General features: G+C 42.8%; 1 protein-coding gene across 2 annotated transcripts; it reads left to right on the top strand.

Moving 5' to 3' along the window:
* The first annotated feature begins 408 nt into the window (after nt 1-408).
* On the top strand, nt 409-10,649 carry il11b (interleukin 11b). 2 transcript variants are annotated; one of them, XM_034199744.1, is made up of 5 exons: nt 409-524; nt 8,760-8,920; nt 9,174-9,269; nt 9,361-9,528; nt 9,777-10,649. In XM_034199744.1, exons 2-5 carry the CDS (start codon nt 8,855-8,857, stop codon nt 9,939-9,941), a joined length of 495 nt encoding a protein of 164 aa, XP_034055635.1. In that variant the 5' UTR covers nt 409-524; nt 8,760-8,854; the 3' UTR covers nt 9,942-10,649. The 2 variants fall into 2 exon arrangements, with proteins under 2 accessions (XP_034055635.1, XP_034055634.1); XM_034199743.1 differs by lacking the exon at nt 409-524 and adding an exon at nt 3,415-3,483.
* Nucleotides 10,650-21,048: the final 10,399 nt, after the last annotated feature.

The following is a 21,048-nucleotide window of genomic DNA, read 5'->3' on the forward strand; positions in this document are numbered from 1 at the left end:
TTCATCACTTTTAAAGATGATATACTGTAGCTAACACATATTGATTATTCATTTGAAGTCACTTTTGTGTTCAATATTTTCTCTCTCTTTTTGGTCCCCGCCAACTCCTGAGGGAATCACCCGGCTCTTTAGCTGCTAAATGGGGGGTCTCCCATTGACTGAAAGCCCATTTGTCCGATGGTCCATTGCTCCAAAAATACACACTCTGCTACTATGCAAAGGCATGACTAATCCTAATCTGCTTCTGATTGGCTATAGTACTTGGTTGGGAGTGGTTGGGTTTAATATCATGGTTACGGGTCATTCATTTGCGTCATTCAACTTAATTATGCGCTTCTGTTTGTTGAAGGAGAGCGTTTATTTTTTAGAGCAATGGGCCTTCTGAGCAATGTGCATCTGTTTTCAGAGTAAGGGACCATTGGACAAATTCATTTTCGGCCAAATGGGACATTCTATGCACTTTGGGGTATCTGAACAATGAGATGGGACCACTAAACGCTCCACTGTGTCTGTCTGATGAACAGGTAATGTCCAGTAAGCTTTTTACAGCTTTTCCTTCAAACCAGCTTTCTGCTGTGGTTAAAAATGACGCTTTGAGAGGGTCGAGTTGTGGGGGAAAGCTAAAAAAGGAACTTAAACTTACTACCAAGCTGAGGTGAGTTGTAGCTTAAAGGGATAGTGGAAATGGAACCTCAAATAGTTTCGTTTTAACTTATATACAAGCATAATTACGTACCAAAACAATCACACCTGATTAAAAAAATATAATAATTGCCTTACGCATGTTAGAAGCACTTTATTGCAGCTTCCCCGAAGTTTTTTAGAAACGAAATGTTCGACTCAGCCAAACCGGAAGTGACGAAAACTCAGGAAGACGATACGATAACAAACCATGGCGTCTATGCAGAATGAACGTGGAAGGGCAAATATACCAGACAAAGAAGAAGGATTGTACGAGGTATCCAGTGATGATAGCGAGTCAGAAACATCCTCTCGGCTTTCCTACGAAAATGTCGTTTTAGGAACTGAATCTGAATCCGGTTCAGTAAGCGACGATGGTGAGAATATTGAGCCAGACGATGGACCATTACGTCCTTATTTGTTCGAGCCCGAGCCCGAGGGTGATGGTTCACGGCATGGGCAATGGCGAGGATGACCAGGACCAGGCGCCAAATGATGCACCCCTACGCACAAATAATCTTGACTGGTAGGTCCCTAAGCATAGCTCACGCATCTTAAGATCACCTGTAGCCTTTACAAATATTAATCATTGTTAACCAGTTAAGCCCGAAGGTCCCCCCAGTGGACCCCTCCCACCGTTTTTTCTCTCTCACATGTCTCAGGGCTTCTTAACATTTATGAAACTATTAATGTTTCATACCCTTTTAAAGGTAAGAAACTCCGCTAACTGACAATAAGAACAATTGTTAGCTAGAAAAAACACAAGCGTAATACCAAGCCTTTGAATTAGCATTGAGCGAAACAATGCTAACTAATGCTAACGCTTTTTTACACACAACACACGGTAGAAATGCCCTTATTACTATCTTAACTGCACAAACAAGATATACGATTTAAAGCTGAGACTCCACAGATTCCACACATGTAATGTCATCACTGTAAGACCTCGAATTCCTGGAGCTATCAGCCAGAAAAGAGAAAGTAAACAACATCCGGTTCCAAAAATATTACAATAATTACGTCTTACCTTTTTTGATTTGTGATCAAAAGTTGTGTTCAACGGAATAAAAACGCATCTCAAGGTTAATCCAATGTCGTTGTGTCACGTAGAATGTTGTACTGATAATCAATCATCATATTTATGGCAATATACTCGGTATAAAGTATTGCCGTCTTACAGTCTTATAGTATTACCTATAGTGAACATTTCTGAACAAATTTCACCCACTGACGACGAATGGCTGGGTTTCTTGGAAACGCATGAGTCGATACGCCATTCTCTGCATTTGCTGTCGCACTACAGCCATACAAAACACATCTATTCACCATAATAAAGGTCGGCTATTCACATGCAAATGCTATTGAATGTCCGCCATTGTTTGTGCCCGTCTTCCTCTGCTTTCGTCATCACCCGAAGATTCCCGACGATTCCCGAAGTATTTCGTTTCATTGAGAGGGCGCAGTAAAATTGAAAATAAAATGAAACTAGGCGCATGAAATTAAAAAAAATTGTTTATTATGCTTATTTTTAATACAAATACATAAGTTAAACCCAAAATTCGCGGATTTCCACTATCCCTTTAAGGGGAAACATATATAATAGTTCACTCTTACAAGCAACCACTTTCACATGTTGACATTGTTTCAACATCGTCTTTTGCTACATGGTTAGGAAACAGATTATTACAGCAATCAGACTTCAACCACAATCTAACTACAGATACGTAGTTGACACAGAAAAATGTTACCGAGATGACTTTCAGTAACGGGAACAAGTGTGTTCCTGAAGATTCATCAAAAAAACCTATGAAGATTAAATCTCAACTCTGCATTATTTCAGGTAACCTCAATTTCCAGAAAACAAGGATTAATAACTGATGCAATTTCTTGTTTGTATCCTCTTTGGCAAGAATACTGACAAACCAGGAGGTCATACCATTTTAAAACATTTTAAAAACATTACTGTTCTTTGAAATGATAGAAATTCCACAAGAGCAAATACGCAGCTAAAAAATGACGTTTTCAAGCCTGCGAATTTCCGTTTTATTGAGTTTCAATTCCTTTTATCCAGGTTGGTTTTATACATTTTATTAGTTGCAGGAAACCACACTGGGAGCTACGCAGTTTGACCACAAAAGTGTTACAAGTGCAGCTGGGGTTCAAGTGCACATTCACTGTGGTTAGATGCATTTGGCCTATGAAAGGAGTAAGGGGTCTTTGTTTACTTTAGTTTATCATCTTCCCTGCATTCATTATTAATGGTATCTGTTGCTGGGATGTCATGTTTCCTATTTTTCCTTTAAATACATGATCTGTTCCCTCTTATCTGAATTAGCTGGACGACACAAACAAGAGGAGTAATTTGGAAACGAGATAGAATAGGCTTCAGTGTAAAAAACTCTTAATGTTTGTGAACAAGAGACAAGATAAGTCAAACACAAGAAGAAAGGTGATGACATCAGGCTGCAGGAGGTGGGGGGAGGAAGGAAAGACAATTGCTCAATTTTGTATTTTTTGATTCTTCTATTTCAATTTATTTATGATTTATCACCTCAACAAAGAAATTTGAAACTTTTTTTGCAGATCAGGGGGGTTAGTGGAGGGGAAGGGAGGGGGGGGTTGTCCAGCGTGGGCGTTGAATGGCGACGATGGCTGATGACTCAGGTGATGTGTCATGCTGCTATGCTATAAAAGGGAACTTTTACATTTAGTCCACACATACACAAACACACACAAGTACAGTTCACACACTGGACTCAGAAGGAGGTTTGTTTACTACCGCAAGAGAAGAAAAGATGAAACGTAAGTTTGTTTATGATACTTTAAGAATGAGTGTATAGAGTGGTGTGTGTGTGTGTGTGTGTGTGTGTGTGTGTGTGTGTGTGTGTGTGTGTGTGTGTGTGTGTGTGTGTGTGTGTGTGTGTGTGTGTGTGTGTGTGTGTGTGTGTGTGTGTGTGTGTGTGTGTGTGTGTGTGTGTGGAGGAGGAGGGGGCTCTGCTGCACGTGGTCTTCACTTTTACTATGAGCCTGAGTAACTTGTGCAAGTGAAAGAATCAATTAGTGAAGGAATACATAGGTGAGTGTGAACAATATGTAAGCTGTGTTCAAATATGATTGCATTTTATTTCACCTTCACAAAATGTTTGGTGTCAGGTAGGGCTGTGATTGGCTGGTCTTATGTGTGGGTGTGTGGTGGGACTTTCCCTTGAGTAGTTTGAACTTGTCAACAATAAGATTTTTTGCAATAATTCGCTTTATTGTTGCAATATTTTCATATACAAATGTACGTTAATATAGAAAAATAACTTAAGTGTATACTTTTACACAATTTGTGTCAGATTAGCGGTTCATGGAGCCTAACAATCTTGCCAATCAGAGCTTTCAAGAATCTCTTACGTAGTGATAACTGAATAACTTGCCCACTCCTGACACCACCAGGATGAATGTAAACAGAGTTCTATGAATGAAAGTGAAGCTTGTGGTCACAATGAGCAATGAAGGTCTCCAGCCACAGTCCCTGGTGTTATGATGATTCTTACATTGCATAACACTCTTATCCAGTCAAACACAACTAGTCGATTACTAACCAATTAGTACAACCTGTTGACTCGCCAGTAAACACAGTGTGTGTATGTGTCTGAAGGATGTGAAATTCATGAGTCAGCTAGACAGACGGTGATGTCATCATTGCACATCATCAGGGCACTTATTGTAATGTAGTTTGCACACTCACTGTATGAGGATCAATGCTTTAAGTTTAAGATATGGAGTCACTGACAGTTTGCCCCAGTGGCTGACTGTGGTACTGCAACTCAAGACGTCTCCACTTCATGGTTGACGTCACGCTATCTGTGTCAGGCTTGATGATGTAAGAGGGAACAAGACGCTGCAACATGAGAAACTGCACATAGCAGTTGCATAGTTTGGAAATTAATAGCCCATTCAAAAGATTTTGAATATATGTTAGACTTATTATTATTAATGACAATTTCCTGAAAAAAGGACAGATGTTTTTAAGGGAATTTCTTCTCTCTAAAATAAAATCAATCATGCTTAATAATTAGGCTATTGCTAATATAAAACATTGTATAGATTCATACAAAAGTAAAGCTTTGCTATGTTATCAGATTCTGTATCCGCAGAGACCCTGCTGCACTCGATTTTGGATTGTAATCTTTTTCCTTTGCCATAATGGTGATTTTTCTATCGAAGAGAAAAGAAAAAAAGAACAAAGTTCAGTTCTTTCAAACTTCCTAGCCAGAAGCAACATCACTTTGGTTAATGGGTGCAGCAGTAACATGCTTACACTTGAAATGATTGTATTCAGTTGTTATAGTCAGGTGCGGACTGGGGGGAAAAAGTGGCCCGGGGATTAATTGACAGACAGGCCCACTTAATGCGCGGCATGTATCGGCCGGCGACGAAAGTATGTTACTTAACAAAAAACCCTATGCATTTAATGTTATTTTGGACCATTATTCATATAGTAATCACATCACCTGAGCCCTTGAGTTGCCTAGAGCAAAATAGTTACGGCATATATTTAGTGATTTTAATGTTAACAGATCATTGATGCAATAACATTTGGACCCAATTGGCCTGACTTGACGCATGGAATAAAACATGGGCGTAGGAAGCATCCTCAATGTGGGTGAGACAATTTAACAGGGGGTGTGGGCAGGTGGTGGACCTCACCTCCTCTAGGGGGGTCCGGGGGCAAGCTCCCCCGGGAAGATTTTTTTTTTAAATGTTGAAGTTAAAAGCATCAATCTGGTGCACTTTGAGAGCAACATTAGGGACTAACCCTATGGATACATCTCTCAACACCCATATGAAACAGAACTGTAAACAGATTTACTTTTTCTTTCAACATTTATTTGAACAGCAAGTGGAGGCAAAAGTGACTGCACCCAAAACAATAAACCTGCTAGCTAACTAGCCTAAACTCAGTAACAGAATGTGGGCAACACGTTCTTCTCCACAGCCGTGCGACCTCTGAGTCAGACGTCACTTCCCCCTTTTCTATCCTACGGGTACAGCCACTCCCCCTGAACCCCGTTTCCCTGCCAATGCAGGAAAACTCCCGGTATTCCCAATGGCCAGTCCGCCTGTGGTTATAGTTAACATTATGTTAGGCACACCGGCGGAAATAAGGACCAAACATACAAATTGTGTGGTTCTCTCTTTGTTGTTTTAAAAAATATATATTAAGTTGATCAGTTCAGCTTCAAATGTATCTCAACTGCTTTGAAATTATTCATATTTTTGATCTGAACACACGTAAAAATGTGGCTCACCACAATTATGTTTTATTTAAATGTCAATCATTACTTTTGTGGTTTGGCAGTTCTCTGAAAGTCCTTTAATTAAAGAGGTTTTTTTCTGTCATTATCAGAGGAAGTTAAGTGGGCATGTGTGTGGCGCTTCCTGCCCGATGCTGTCACTTCCCAACAGAAGTTCGTCAGAAGTTCTGGCTCAGATGAGGAAATGAGACAGACACGAAATACGTCAGAAACTGTAGAAGTGTGTGATACGTCACATGGGTGTGTTGATGTTACGTGTGTGAGTGAGCGTGTGCTGACGAAATGGTCTGATAGCTACATTAAAGAGAGCCAATTTACTTCTTAAGCAGTTCTGCTCTGACCTGCAATGCTGTCACAGCTTTTTATACTGCCAAATACATGAATGTACTGCCCGGGGATGTTTTTCTAGTATGACACAGAATTTTTGCTGATGTCTTCTTCAGTAGTTTTCCAATAGCGTGATGGAGCTATTCCACATTTTTAGTTTGTGCTGACTTACAATGACTTGTTATTGGTTGTAGAAAGATACAACCAAGAAGCTGAGGGTGCACTTTCATTGGCCAATTTGAAAGGATTCAGCTTTTTGTGATTATTTGGGGATCTAATGGGATGATGTGTTTTCAGTGTGGCTCCACTTTTGAACCATCCTATCGGTGCAGTTTTTACTGTTATCAGGTAATAACAGGGGTATCGTTTAAGGTCTTTCTTCCAGATGTTTCCTCGCATCAGCTCCCCTTTTAAGATATCGGCGACATCAACGAGATGATGGCACTTGTGGTGCTTGTGTCGAATGTGATTGTTTTGTGAACTTTAAAAAACCAGCAAGGCAGCATTATATTAAGATTTCAAAGATTAAAAAACAAGCTTACTCTAGTGAAAATGTACAGCGATTGTCAGGCTGACCACAGGTCTGCTGTTGAAAATGGCCTTACTGATTACATTAGTTATTAAAAAATGTAATAGTGTATTTCATGTTGATTTGGTATACAAATCTGCTAGACAAGGACAGCTCTCTGAGAATTAAGACAATCAATAAATAGTTAAAAAGCATTTTTAAATTTAAAAAAAAGATATATATATATGCTACATAAAAAACCCATATTTTCATATTACGAGGAGAGAAAATGGAAATATGGAAAGTGTATACACTTCTTTTACAGATCTTCCAAAGTTGACTTTATCTTTTGTACCAGAAACAATGTCTTTGGTACAAAAGTGTACTGGATTCTCCTCAAATTGACCTTTGACCTTAAAGTTACTGCAGTGAGTGTCTGAATGGCAGTAAAAGTGTTTAAAGTGCACAGTTTGAGACACTCATTACAAAGTGGATGTTTTCCCTCTAAAGAGTGCAGCCTGAGGCGTCAGCCGGGTGACGCCACCACACAGATCGATCTGAGTCAGACCTCCGCGCCCGCTCCCCTCTCCTTTTCTAACAGGAGGCCCAGAGCAGGCAGGGGGTGTGGGGGGAGAGAAACCCACAACATACCTCTCATTCCTTCACCCTGATGTAACACCAACAGACAGCTCATTCCTTTGTCGCTCCGGCTAATGGGTTTTCTGAAGTTGCACAAACCTGTGGATAGATTTACATGAGCTGTCTTCTTGACTGATGTGTTATTTCCTTGATCTCCACTGACAATAAAGCCTCAGAGACCAAGATAAACAAACCACAGGGGATTCATGGGAATTATTCGTTCAAAGATTGATTAAAAGAGTTCTGGTTGAAAGAGCAGAGAGATGATAGCTGGATGATACTTTCTTTGTAAAAAACACAAGGAGGAAATATTCAAACACAGAGGCCCATTCATTCATGAGAGATACATTGACACCAAATAGTCTGCACACCTGTGGGTCAAATGATGGTGTAATGTGTCATAAACTCGTGCAGAATCATCAGTAAAGTTCCCCGTAGATTTGCACAGCGTGTGCGCGTCATTCAGCTCTTTTTTTGGGTTTTATGGCCTGCAACTTCTGCTCCATTCACTTTTTATAGCAACAGAAGGAATGTTTTTTCAGTGAAAAAGCTTGAAAAAGAATGGGTGGAGACCAAAAACAGAGGTAAAGGTTGAGTGAATTTGCGACTTAGAGTAATCACGATGTAAGAAACACAGCAATAAAGTATACCCATCCATCTATCTTGGACCTTTTTAGCAGAATTAATGTGAAAGAATGTGTATGAATACAAAACATTTAGAAAAACAAACTAATTCTGCCATTTTTGCTGAGATGATTTTTCTCAGGACCACATGACACTGTTTCTCGGAAATACAAATGATCAGTCTGCAGTCATCTCGGTTTCCAACCCCCACATTAACACACTCGGCCACTACATTTGCTAGCAGTAAATCATCATCTGACCTATAAACCTCTATTCACATCCGCAGAGCTTTAAATCTGAACTGCTGCATCAGGGTTTTTAAATGTTTGAACAACCCAATGCAACGTATTTCTGATGATCAAATGGAATGACAGTGTTTCTGACTTCTGGAATCATCTTGTGTTGACATGTGCATGGTTTTTCTAGATTGAGGTTAGCAATAAAAATGTGTTTCCATGCAGCTTTGTGGTTGTGGGATGCTACAGTCTAAACTGCAGCCAGTAGCCCCCCATTGTGTGTGTAGTTTTGAGTGAATCTGTAAACTGAAAAGCAATTCTGCAATACATGGCAGTGACAAAATAACATTTACAGAAAAGAAACACTACAATTATAGGAAACACAAAAACAGGAACATGTCACAAGCGGTGTTTTTTAAATGTATAATCTTGTCTTTTCAGTAATCGATGACTGCACCCCTTGTCTTCTCCACCTGCTGCTATTGGCTGGGCTGTGTGTCCCTTCATCATCTTATCCCGCCTCTCCTCTGTGTGGCATGTTGAGATCCATGATCCATCAGGTGGAAAGGTTGACGAAATTATCCGGAAAATTCCATAACTTGGTAAGATTTCTCTATACTCCCTGGCCCGGCTAATGAATTGATATTAAATGTATTTTCATCTTAAATATGCTCAGTTTATAGATGTCCAATCAGGGTAGAAAGAAGAAGAAGAAGAAGCTATATATTTGGTCTTATTGATTTCTGTTTGAACCTTTTATCCAAGTTTTTTCTGAATTTGCTCAAAATCCAAGTTATATCTTAGAATTTTTCATTTTTTTAAAGCCAACTTCTTTTCCCATCATGCTCCAAACAGACAGGTGAAGAACTTGAACACCTAGAGGTTGCGGGAAACAGACTGGCCGGTCTTCCTGATATGGAACACACTGCGGCTCATATCGACTCACTGAAGGTAAAGGACTAGAATCAAGGAAATCATTTATATATAGAAAGGTTGTTTGTTGTAGGTAGGTCTATAATGGCTCTCTGTAATGTCTTCACAGGTGAATGAGTCGCTCTCCCAGTTGTTCATGTACACTCAGTCCTTCAGGCTGCATGTTAATTGGTTGAAAACAGCCAAAGAAAACGTCAGTCTTTCCTCCCAGCCAGCAAAGGAGACCAACACTCACCTCCTTCATCTGTCCACCTTCCTGAATGCATCACTTCACCAGGTGAGAGGAGCAGCATTGTTTGGTTCATATACAGGGATTATTTGAATCCCAAACATTTAAAACTAAATAAAACAGGAGATTCACTAAAAGAAAGAAAGAAAAATCTAAAAACTTCTTGTTGTCAAGGGGTGGATTTCCCATTAAGCTATACAAAGTGTATCCCTAAATGGGAATTCATCTTGTGTTATTTGACTTCAAAGCCACAGCCATACCCTCTACTAAACTCTGATCATCCTTTGTATCTTTAGATCGGCGAAGAGGTTCCTCCTTCGGAGTCTCCCTCCCTCCCTGAGGTCTCCACGCCCTTCGATGTGCTTCAGTTCTCTGTTGAGATCTCTAAACGGCTACGAATGTTTTGCTTCTGGTCAAAAAGGGTTTTGGTGATTATCCAGAGACTATCCCGATGCCCTTGACATTAAGCCTGAGCACATAAGCAACTGCAAATATCTTCTCACAAAAACACTGTTAACTATTGGGAGTTTTACCAAGTGAAGAATTTTAGACATGGAAATGCCAAGTCAGTTTACACATACGGTCTTAAAAGAAATGTCTGTCCATGCCATGAAATTTAGAATTCACTTACCCCTCAACATGATTTGTTTCCCTTTAATGATCTTTGACTTCTTACTCCACCACTTGGTCAACATTGTACCTAGTCCAATATCGGAAAAGCTAGTGACATTCCCAACAGTATTACCTTTGTGTTTTGTGCTACTCGCAAAACGTTAGCATGCTAACATGCTAAAATAAGACGAGGAACCTGCTTAGCATCGGCATGTTATCATTATCATTACAAGCTAGCTTAAGTTAGAATCAAGCAATGAGTATAATAAGAATTTCCAGGAGTCATATAATCGAACGTTGAGTTCTACAATTCAGCTGTAAAACAGAATGTATGTTTTTGGCATGTTTTTAAGAAAGTTAAAATGTGCCCTACTAATGCACTCTGCAGAGGCACACCTGTTACCCTTTGGGACTGTTTACATGCTAAATGTTGATGGAGAAATATTGTGAAATAATTAATATTTTTATACTATTGCTTTTTTAATCTATTTAGTATTCTATTTATGAGCTTTTTATATTATATGACATGGTAAGATGCAGGCATCTCACTTTTTTCTATGGGTTATCGATGTATTATTTAATAATATTATTAATAAAGTATTGTCAGACTGTAGTTCATTTACAGTATTATTTATACATTTTGTATGTTTTCTTTTTGTAAGTTTAGTCATTAATAAAGTTCGACACTTGAAACAGAAATCTGACTGCTCCATGGGGATTTTATGTACTTCTTTATTTATCACACTTTACACTCACTTCACCAATGATTTAATCCAAAACCTAAATAACTGTGAGGTTGAAACAGTCTTATTGGTTGAAATGAACCAAGACAAGGCAAGGCAAGAATAAAAAAAATATTTAATTTAATTTGGAAGTTAAAAGGGATTTCCTTTTGTTGCTAAAGTAATCTGTAAATCAAATAAATGAATAGGTAACTCGCCTTTTTGTCAACATTTTGACCATAGCTGGAAAGCACAGGTGTTACTAATCTGACTAACGATGCCTCTTTTCTACTCAGGTGTCCCATTAAGCAATGAGAGAGTGACTGTTAGCCACCATGCAGGAACACAAATTCAGACATCATTAAATACATTATTTTCGCCTGTGCTTTTTCTGTACTCTAACAGAATGCCTTGTGTGAACAAAGCCACAAGAAAATCAATATGTGTGTCCGTGCCTTACAAACTCTACTCAGTAACCATTACCAAGAAATAAGCCACAATGATGTTTAACATTTAGATGTAAGAAATACTTGGGTAGGGAGAGATAATGGTCATAAAGTGAATAAACCAACACTGACCTTTGATACAAAACAGTGTGCATATAGAAATGTCACTCAGAGGTTTTTTGGTGTCTAACGTGATCTCGTCCCAAAATAAAAAACACTGTTTTCTCTGTTTGTGTTGTTATGCATTTGCATTGCATTTTAGCAACTTGTACATAGGCTACTGTATAAACATGAACTGTACCCACTATAGATGAGAGCAGCACTATGTCAGTGCCTTGCGGATTAAATGGCTCCGCCCACTTTCCAGTGAAAACTTGGAATTGGTCCCGAATGGGAACAATTGTTTAATCATGCCTAAAAGCTGCTGTGTCATATATTGCACTTCAAACAACAAAACATTTCCAAAGCTCAGATGTTCTATACTTTTCCATAAACAAAGTCTTATCCAACAATACATTAATTATATATTTTTACAGTGCTTTATACTAAAGGCATCTGGATTTGAAAAACTGGTTTCAAACCCATCACATCTAGTTAACTGTGATCTTGTAAAACCTGTGTTCCCATACAACAAAACTGCATTGTCATTTCTAGCTGCTGTGAAGTTTTGTTTTTGTTGTGTTTCAATTTAAAGCAGTGACCACATGTTTACAACTGTAACCAAAGTCTGGAGAAAAAAATCCCTCCGAATGTAATGGAGAATGCAAAAAGTTGTATGGGAACATAATGACGCTGGAGACAGCTCTCTACTTTCATGTGATTATAGGGCAATAACAAACCCATGAAACTAAGCGTTACTGACACTGTCTGCCTGAGCAGCTGCCTCTGCTCTAACAAACGAGACATTATTACTAATGCTCCACATCTGCAGCTGCAATGCAAACACTCATCCAATCCAATCCACTTTATTTATACAGTATAGCACATATTAAAAACAGAGGATTTACCGAAGTGCTTCACAGCAAACATAACATTATAATAAAATATAATATTACAATAATAGATAAAAGGCACACATAAGAATAGATAAAAGGCACATAAAGGCTGGACAAACAATAAAAGCACAAAAATCGATAAAACATAGCTCAAACTGACTTAAAAGTTTGAAGGGTGGGCGACAATTTGACATGGGGGGGCAGGTCGTTCCAGAGCCTGGGGGCTACCGCTGAGAAGGCTCGGTTTGGTCTTTTTCTTGGTTTTTGGGACTACCAGCCGCAGCTGATCAGCCAACCTCAAAGCCCTTGAGGGGGTGTACACCTTTACGAGGTCGGAGATGTACAGAGGGGCCAGCCCATTGAGCGATTTAAAAACAAACAATACAATCTTAAAATGAACTCATAAACTCATAAGTCACTGAGGTTAATGGCCTCCACACAAGGCCGACCACTGGCGTTCAGCTGTGCCCTGTGTAAGCGACATGGAGTTACACAAAGTGACTTGCATAATGTCAGCATGTTGACATGTGGCAGACAGATGATCTCACACACAGACGGACTTTCGCTGTAACCAACGCCAGCCTCTCGGGAAGTCTGAGTGATCCTGCAGTTGCACGGACTGCGGTAACAAGTAGCAGCTGAGAGTTTCATCTGCAAACCACATGGGGTCTGAATAGAGGAACATTCTTTGACTGTAAATAGAGAGAGAGGGAAAACAAGCTTTGTATGCAGAGAGGGAAAGAGAGTGATATGCAATACAGAGATTTGTTGATTGACAGATCAACAGCTAAATAATGTCTGGATGCCCCTCTCTACATATTTTCCCAGGCAAACATGTTATGTTGTTCTTCGACCTGCTGCCAGAGGACAGTGTTTCCTGCAGCTTGTAGTTAAACCACAGCTGAGCAGATGATATTCTACTAGAAAGAGTGTGAAGACAGACCCAGGGTGAATTTACTTTGCTGTTCTGATCAGAGTTCCTCCAAATAACTGTCACGATCTGTCTTTATGGTGTTTTGTCTTGTCTTGTTTCATGTTTTATTTTGTAAGGTCTTCACCTCCTGTCTTGCCTGTTTCTGTCTGCGTTGTGTCTTGTTTGGATTTGTCTGTGGTTCCCTGTCGTTAGTTTCCCTGGTGTGTCTGATTACCCAATTGTGTTCACCTGTGGCTCCTGTGTTTTCTCCTCCCTCCTCACCTGTGTCTTGTTTGTGTGATTAGTCTTGTGTGTATTTAAGTTCTGGTTTTTCTGTCTGTCTTTGTCGGTTCGTCTTTTGTCATGACTAGTTCGTCGGTGAGTGTTCTGTTCTGTCTGTGTTATCACCTAGCCTTGAAATAAAGGAACTTTCACTTTAATCTGCATTTGGGTCCTACCTGCTTCACACACCGTGACAGTACGAACCGACCACATTATGGACCCAGCAGATTCAGCCCTTTTGATGCGACAGGCGGAAAGTCTTGGATACTCTCTGGAGTATATTTTTTATACGTGGAAAGGCGCCTCATCTAGACGGGGTAGAGAGGCTGCGTTGAAGGAGGCACGTCAGGAGGTTGCTCGCAAGCCCTGGCTCTGGAGCTTGTTGCCCGAGTGGCTTAGGGTTTTCTCACGTAGCCCTGAGTACCAGGCTTCATGTTGACCCTTTCCTGGGGTCTGGTCTGGCGTTTGGAGGTCCACGAAGCCTCCAAAAGACTCCTAAAAGACGAAAGGCCAGGGTTCCAGCGCCAGTTCCGGCTCCAGTGCCGGACCCAGCAGCCATGGTTCCGTGCTCCAGTACCATCCCACATAGCCATGGTACCGTGCTCCAGTACCACCCCACACAGCCATGGATCCGTGTTCCGGTTCCTTGCCCAGCAGCCATGTTTCCGGCTCCAAAACCGGCCCACACAGCCATGATCCAGGCTTCAGCACCGGACCTTACAGCCATGTTTCCGGCTCCAGAACTGGATCTTACAACCGTGGTCCCTGCACCAGAGCTGGCCCATACAGTCATGGTTCCGACTCCAGCACCTCGTCTCCTGTTGGCTCTCCAGCCAACACCAGATCCCCGAGTCTTGTCGGCGTACCGGCCGACTCCAGCACCTCGTCTCCTGCTGGCTCCCCAGCCGACGCCAGCTCCCCGAGTCTTGTCGGCGTACCGGCCGACTCCAGCACCTCGTCTCCTGCTGGCTCCCCAGACGACGCCAGCTCCCCGTGTCCTGTCGGCGTACTGTTTAGAGTATGAGAGGTCCTGATAATTTATTCCGGTAAATTATTCTGACCTCCTAATTGACCTTTCCGAAGATTATTGAGTCTATGTAAGTTTGCTGCGTGGCTCAGATCCACCAACGTCAGCAAGATCTCACCTCTTCCTAACCCCCCCGAAGAACCAGGTTCAATTAACTGCTGTTTCAATTCAGACAACTCTCTTTTAATCTGTTTAAGCGATCCCGAAGGATTTTGATATCAGTAAATGGAGTGTGCTCCTACCTAAGTGTGTGTGGCAGGGTGCAATCTTACCTTTGACGCAGGAGAGGAGAGCACAGGTGTCTTTTAAAGGATCCCAATCCAACAGGTGGGATTCAGTTTATTTGAAGAAAAATAGGTCCAAACTAATACAGGGTTTTTACCTTCTCTCTCACAACATTATAATCATACTAACAAAAAACCCCGTGCTGTGATCATGTTCAAATGAAACTTTAATTCACAGTCTTACATTTATTACCAAAATGTTTTAATTTCAACTGCCCATTTCAGTTGTGACATTTTAAAATTCTCCCGATAGAATTTAGAGGTAATTCCTCGTAAAAAGACCGGTGACAATAAAAAGCGCATTCAACTTTCCATTCACCCATTTATTCACTTCAGTTTCATACACTTTTTCCGACACAGACGGCGGATTAACACTCAAAAACCCATTCCTGTCCGCAAATTTCGGGGGACCAGATTTTCCCCACAGGTCGCGGTATTTATAAAGGTTCATACACTTTTTCCGACACAGACGGCGGATTAACACTCAAAAACCCATTCCTGTCCGCAAATTTCGGGGGACCAGATTTTCCCCACAGGTCGCGGTATTTATAAAGGTTCACACACTTTCTCTCATCAAATCATTCCACTCAGCCAACAACCAATACATTCGAGAGATATTTACCCCGTCTAGAAAGACCTTACCGAGAGCTATTAACCCAGCTCTGAAGCACACAGCCTACCCGGAGAGAGTCTACCAGGGGTCACCCCCCCTCTCTCGCGCTCTCTCAAAAAACCAGTCTCTTTATGCTAAAAAAAACTGGATCCTAAACCCAAAAAACAAACTCCTCCTCTTCACGTAATTTGTGAAGAACTGCGCATGTCCTATAATGTACAAGGCTGAACATGCCTCAACATGTTCCACAGCTGTTATGGGATAAGACACCCTTTCATATGAGGTAAAAAGGACATGAACTTTCTTTGGCCTCTTAATGTTTCTCCCCTTAGTGTGAAGCCCCCCCCCTTCCCTGTGGTCTGCTGCCAGAGGAGAGGAAGAAAACTCAACCTAAACATACCACTTTGTTTTGTTTATACTGTAACTATAGAAAACCTAAAATATGAAGCATTTTCATTGTGGGTTATACAAGAATATAATTGATTATATTTGATTATAACTAACTTTCGTTTTTAAGTATTAAACATACTATGAAAACTCACAACACCCTCTTTTCAAAACGCAAAGTTCTCAAATAGCAACAGAAAAAATTGTAAGCATAGATACATATTCAAAAACCGTCAAGAAGCATTCTCATTATGGGTTTATACAAGAATATGATTGATCATGTATGATTTATAATTAACTTTCGTTTTTTAAGTATTCACTTCATACCATGATCTCAATTAACTTTCGTTTTAAGTATTCACTTCATATGAAGATCTCAACAGTACCGACCGACACAAGTTCCCTCTCAAGTCCCCTCTCAAGTTCCTACCCGAGTCCCCTCTCCAGTTCCTACCCGAGTTCCCTCTCCAGTTCCTACCCGAGTTCCCTCTCCAGTTCCTACCCGAGTCCCCTCTCGAGTTCCTACTCGAGTCCCCTCTCCAGTCCCCTCTCCAGTCTCCTCTTGAGTCCCTTCTCGAGTCCCCTCTCCAGTTCCCTCTCAGGTCCCCTCTCGAGTCCCCTTTCTAGTCACCTCTCGAGTTCCTACCCGAGTCCCCTCTCCATTTCCCTCTCCAGTTCCCTCTCGAGTTCCCTGCTTTAGTCCCTCCTTTAGTCCCCTCTCTAGTCCCTCCTTTAGTCCCCTCTCTAGTCCCTCCTTTAGTCCCCTCTCTAGTCCCTCCTCTAGTTCCCCTCGCGAGTCCCCTCTCGAGTTCCCTTCTCTAGTCCCTCCTCTAGTCTCTCCTCTAGTCCCCTCTCGAGTCCCCTCTGGAGTCCCCTCTCGAGTTCCCCCTTAGTTCTCCTCTCGAGTCCCCTCTCGAGTTCCCCCTTGGTTCCCCTCTCGAGTCTCCTCTCGAGTCCCCTCTCGAGTCACGTCTCAAGTCCCTACCCAATGTCCTGGTCCGTTGGAGGTTCTGCTGGGGGTCCTGCCAACTCCATGTCCTGTCTCGTTTGAGGTCCCGCCGACTACTCTCCTGCCGGGGGTCCTGCCAACCCTTTGTCCTGTCCCGTTGGAGGTCCCGCCGTCTACTCTCCTGCCGGGGGTCCTGCCAACCCTTTGTCCTGTCCCGTTGGAGGTCCCGCCGTCTACTCTCCTGCCGGGGGTCCTGCCAACCCTTTGTCCTGTGCCGTTGGAGGCCCCGCCGACTACTTTCCTGCCGGGGGTCCTGGCAACCCTTTGTCCTGTGCCGTTGGAGGCCCCACCGACTACTCTCCTGCCGGGGGTCCTGCCAACCCTTTGTCCTGTCCCGTTGGAGGTCCCGCCGTCTACTCTCCTGCCGGGGGTCCTGCCAACCCTTTGTCCTGTGCCGTTGGAGGCCCCGCCGACTACTCTCCTGCCGGGGGTCCTGCCAACCCTTTTTCCTGTGCCTTTGGAGGCCCCGCCGACTACTCTCCTGCCGGGGGTCCTACCAACCCCTTGTCCTGTTCCGTTGGAGGCCCCCGCCATCCTCTGTCTTGCCGGGGGTCCTGCCAATCCCGTGTCCTGGTCCTCTTCCGTGGGGGATCCTGCTGAGGCCTGTCCCACTGGTTCCTGTCTGGCCGACACCGGGTCCTGCCCGGCCTCCGGCGCTGGCCCGTCAGCGCCTTCCTGCCCGGCCTCTGGAGCTCTCTGGTCTTCGCCCTCGAGCCCGGCCCCCTGAGAGCCGTGGTCTTCGCCCTCGATCCCGGCCCTCTGTGAGCCGTGGTCTTCGCCCGCGATCCCGGCCCCCTGACTCTTCCTGCCGCTGCCCTCGTCCTCGAGCCCGACCCCCTGACTCTTCCTGCCGCGGCCTTTGCCTTCGAGCCCGGCCCCCTGACTTTCCCGGCCGCTGTCCTCGCCCTCATGCTCGGCCCCCTGAGTTCGCCCGCGATGGCCTTCGCCCCCAGTGCTTGAATTGGAATGAAAAAGGTGCCAGTACTCTAAAATCAGCAACTTTTTCAAGTCAATTTTATATATACAGCCCACAAACAAGAATTTGGCTACTATAATGCTGGTGGGTTTGTCTCTTTACTACTGTATATTTTAGAAAGGTTCACTGTACTTAACATTTTTTATGATAGGCAGCGGATATGGCTAAAGCTCAGTAAGGTCAATATTAACTGAAAATATAGCAATCAAAGTCTAGATCTTCTGCTGAAGACACATGAAGCAGAGACCTTTCAGGTGAGAGCCCCTCTGGTGGTGTTCAACATTAATGACAAGGAAACAAAGCTCTGGTCAGAAGCATTTTTTATAAAAAGCTTTAACAAAATTAAGTATTTCTGTACATTTTGAATGCAATCTAACTTTCCAACTCAGAAAACGAAAAAGTGCCAAAAGTCTTCTCACATGGCTGAGCTGCTTTGCAATATACTTCACCACTGAAGAATACAAATATGTATAAAGTAAACTATGATGCAATCTAACTTTCCAACTCAGAAAAATGATAAAGAGCATGAACAAAGAACATGTAAAAAGAAATGCAAAATTTGCACAATCTAAAATGAGAAACTGCAAGTAACAAAGTCTGAGCCATGGTAAAGAGTTACATTGAACACCAAGCTGATCAGATAACTCCCTGGTTGGTCTGAAGTCCTTCTATCTCCAGGATCTGTACAAATCGGCACATTATGCCAAAAGTCTTCTCACTGGGTGAGCTGCTTTGCAATATACTTCACATTGTTAGAAAAGGCTCCAGAAGGCCTTGGGGACATCAGTATCAGGGGCTGGAGCTGGACAGGCTCTTTCATCAGCACTTCTCCTTCCCTTTGCCAGCCAGGACCTCACATACTGTTCCGGATTGAACTATCCTAGTGATGGTCCATTACATTTAATGAAAACCAGGCTGGACAGTCGGCTGACAGAGAGAGCATTCCTTTTTGCAGTAAGGATATCGTTCACGCAGCTGAAGGCCCGCTCACACTCACTAGTGGAGACAGCGATGGTTCGGACTGCTTTCAGTAGAGGCTCCATGGCAGCAGGTGTACGGGATGCCCTGGTTTCCTTGTATTTGCGAAAACCCTGAACAGTCTCTCTTCTGTCCACTTTCAGCACTTCGCACAAACGTAGCACCTCTACGTCCCCATACTGTACGTCTAACTCCTCTTCAGGCCAACTTCCAGGATGGATAACTTTCATGTCCTGGATTAGCTGATTGTCCCGGGCCTCCCGGCCATGTAATGGGATTTCTCTTGTGCTGACATGAGAGGAGGTTGTGGAAGTCATTCTGTGTCTCAGATTCTCTACCATATACTGCGGAAAAACTGACCTGCATGAATCTGTACAAGCCTGCCATTCTCACGCAGGGCAACACCCTTGAAGGACTTCTCAGCTAGAGCTGTATGAACTGTAGTCATGTGTGGGCCAGGCATGGTGACCATGGATTCAAAAACTCGTATTTCTCGAGTTAAGAGCCTATCTAATGTAGGCAGTGTCATCTCTCTTTTTTGGAGTTGCCGAGAGAGGTCGCTGAGCTCTGTGAGCGCATCGTACATCAGTCCCAGATTGCTGACAAACGTTGCAGATGTGAGCACATCATCCAGGCCCTTGTACTTTGCTCTGTCTCTGGAATCCCTGCTCGTGTCGTTTGCAGCATTTGTGAAGTGATCATGAAGCACTCGGTAGTTTTCCCAGACTGCTCTGACGCTCCTTTCACTTGAAGCCACCCAGCGGATGGACAAAACACGCCCTATCACCAGGAGACGCTGTCCGACTGCTTGCGCACACTGCGCTAACTGCCTCTGATTTTTGGGGGAGGCATGGAACAAGGAATAGAGTTTGTCAAAAAAGATCTGGAAATGATTGAGCCCTGAGACCTCCTTGACCACATCCCCAACTGCCAGCTCTAGACGATGATTGGAGCAGTGCCACACAAACAGGCTTGGGAATTTACTACACAACTGGGTAGCAACGCCTGTTCTCTTCCCTAGCATGACTGAAGCCCCATCACATGCAAAAGAAACGAAACACTGACCTAAAAAGTCCTCGTTAAAATCTCTTCCAAGACACTCCATTAACGCCTTTGTGATGTCATCAGCCGTTGTTCCATCCAACTCGATCAGCTCCCAAAAAAACGTTTCGGGCTCAGCATCAGCTAATGCTGAGCGTAGACACACAACAAGCACCGTTTTACCACTAATAGTGGTAGATTCATCGACCAAAACACAGTTTTCTTTGGTTTTCTGTAATGTCTTTTGCCATTTTTTTTCTTCAGCTCATGAGCTATGTGGTCGATGATTTCGCCACAGGTTTTATTGGAGTGCAAAACCCTGCCCACGTTCAGCCCATTCAGTTTCTGTACATTCAAATCAATTGGCATGTCTGTGAATGGCCGGCTATGTTTGCCAATTTTATATGCCGTTCGAAAAACTCTGATAGTGGTGTCTAATTCAGATTTATGCATAGACTGCACTTGATGTTGAATAGTTTCACGTGAAGCAGATGTAAGGATGTCAGCAGCTTTTACATGGGCTTGTGATTCTTTATGTTCTTTGATTTTTTTTCTCAGGCTAGCTTGTTGTTTGCCCTTGTCAACACCGAAATGAGACACTGCACACTCACCCCATTCAGTTGACAGTTTCAGTCCTTGTCCAGTGTGTATTCCCAAAGATTTGACATCTCTGCATATCCGACATCCTAGCTTCTTATCTTTAAGAAGGAGCCATGCATTGGTCTTGCAAAAATATTGCACCTGGTCCGTTGTCCAGCAGTCAGGTGCATCGCTTTGCCCGGTGTTGGTGGTGGCAGTTGCGCCAGCAGCAGCTAACGTTAGAGGCTCTGGAGGAGGCGGCGGAGCTAGTGCTAATGCTAATGCACTAGAACTTGAAGCAGGAGGATCAACCAAAGAAAGCTCCCCATCAGACACAATTTCCAACACAGGCACAGCATTCTCTGTATTTGAAGTTTCTTCCGGCGACAACCGCTGTCTTTTTGCACTTTTATTAATCCACGCTAACATTTTAGAAATGCTCATTTGTGACGTGACTTGCTTTCCTTCTCTCGGGGGCGTGCCTGCTCTGTTCTATCACTCTACATAGCCACCCACTGGGTGGGAGTTGCACTGCATAAACACAACACACGTGCATCTAGGTATGTAAATTGTAAAGCATTAAAACATGGTTTTACTAACAGTTTTCAGTATGTTGTTACTTCGGCATTATTATTATTATTATTATTATTATTTTGAAACGTGTATTACTATTAAATCACGGTCAAATAGGTTAATTTTGACAT

This window comes from Gymnodraco acuticeps, unplaced genomic scaffold, assembly GCF_902827175.1.
Source record: "Gymnodraco acuticeps unplaced genomic scaffold, fGymAcu1.1, whole genome shotgun sequence".
Lineage (NCBI taxonomy): Eukaryota > Metazoa > Chordata > Actinopteri > Perciformes > Bathydraconidae > Gymnodraco > Gymnodraco acuticeps.

Excerpts from the sequence above, each read along its gene's own strand:
- il11b (XM_034199743.1), top strand. Across the intron at positions 9,270-9,360 it reads CTCATATCGACTCACTGAAG|GTGAATGAGTCGCTCTCCCA; the intron begins GTAAAGGACTAG and ends ATGTCTTCACAG. Across the intron at positions 9,529-9,776 it reads TGAATGCATCACTTCACCAG|ATCGGCGAAGAGGTTCCTCC; the intron begins GTGAGAGGAGCA and ends TTGTATCTTTAG.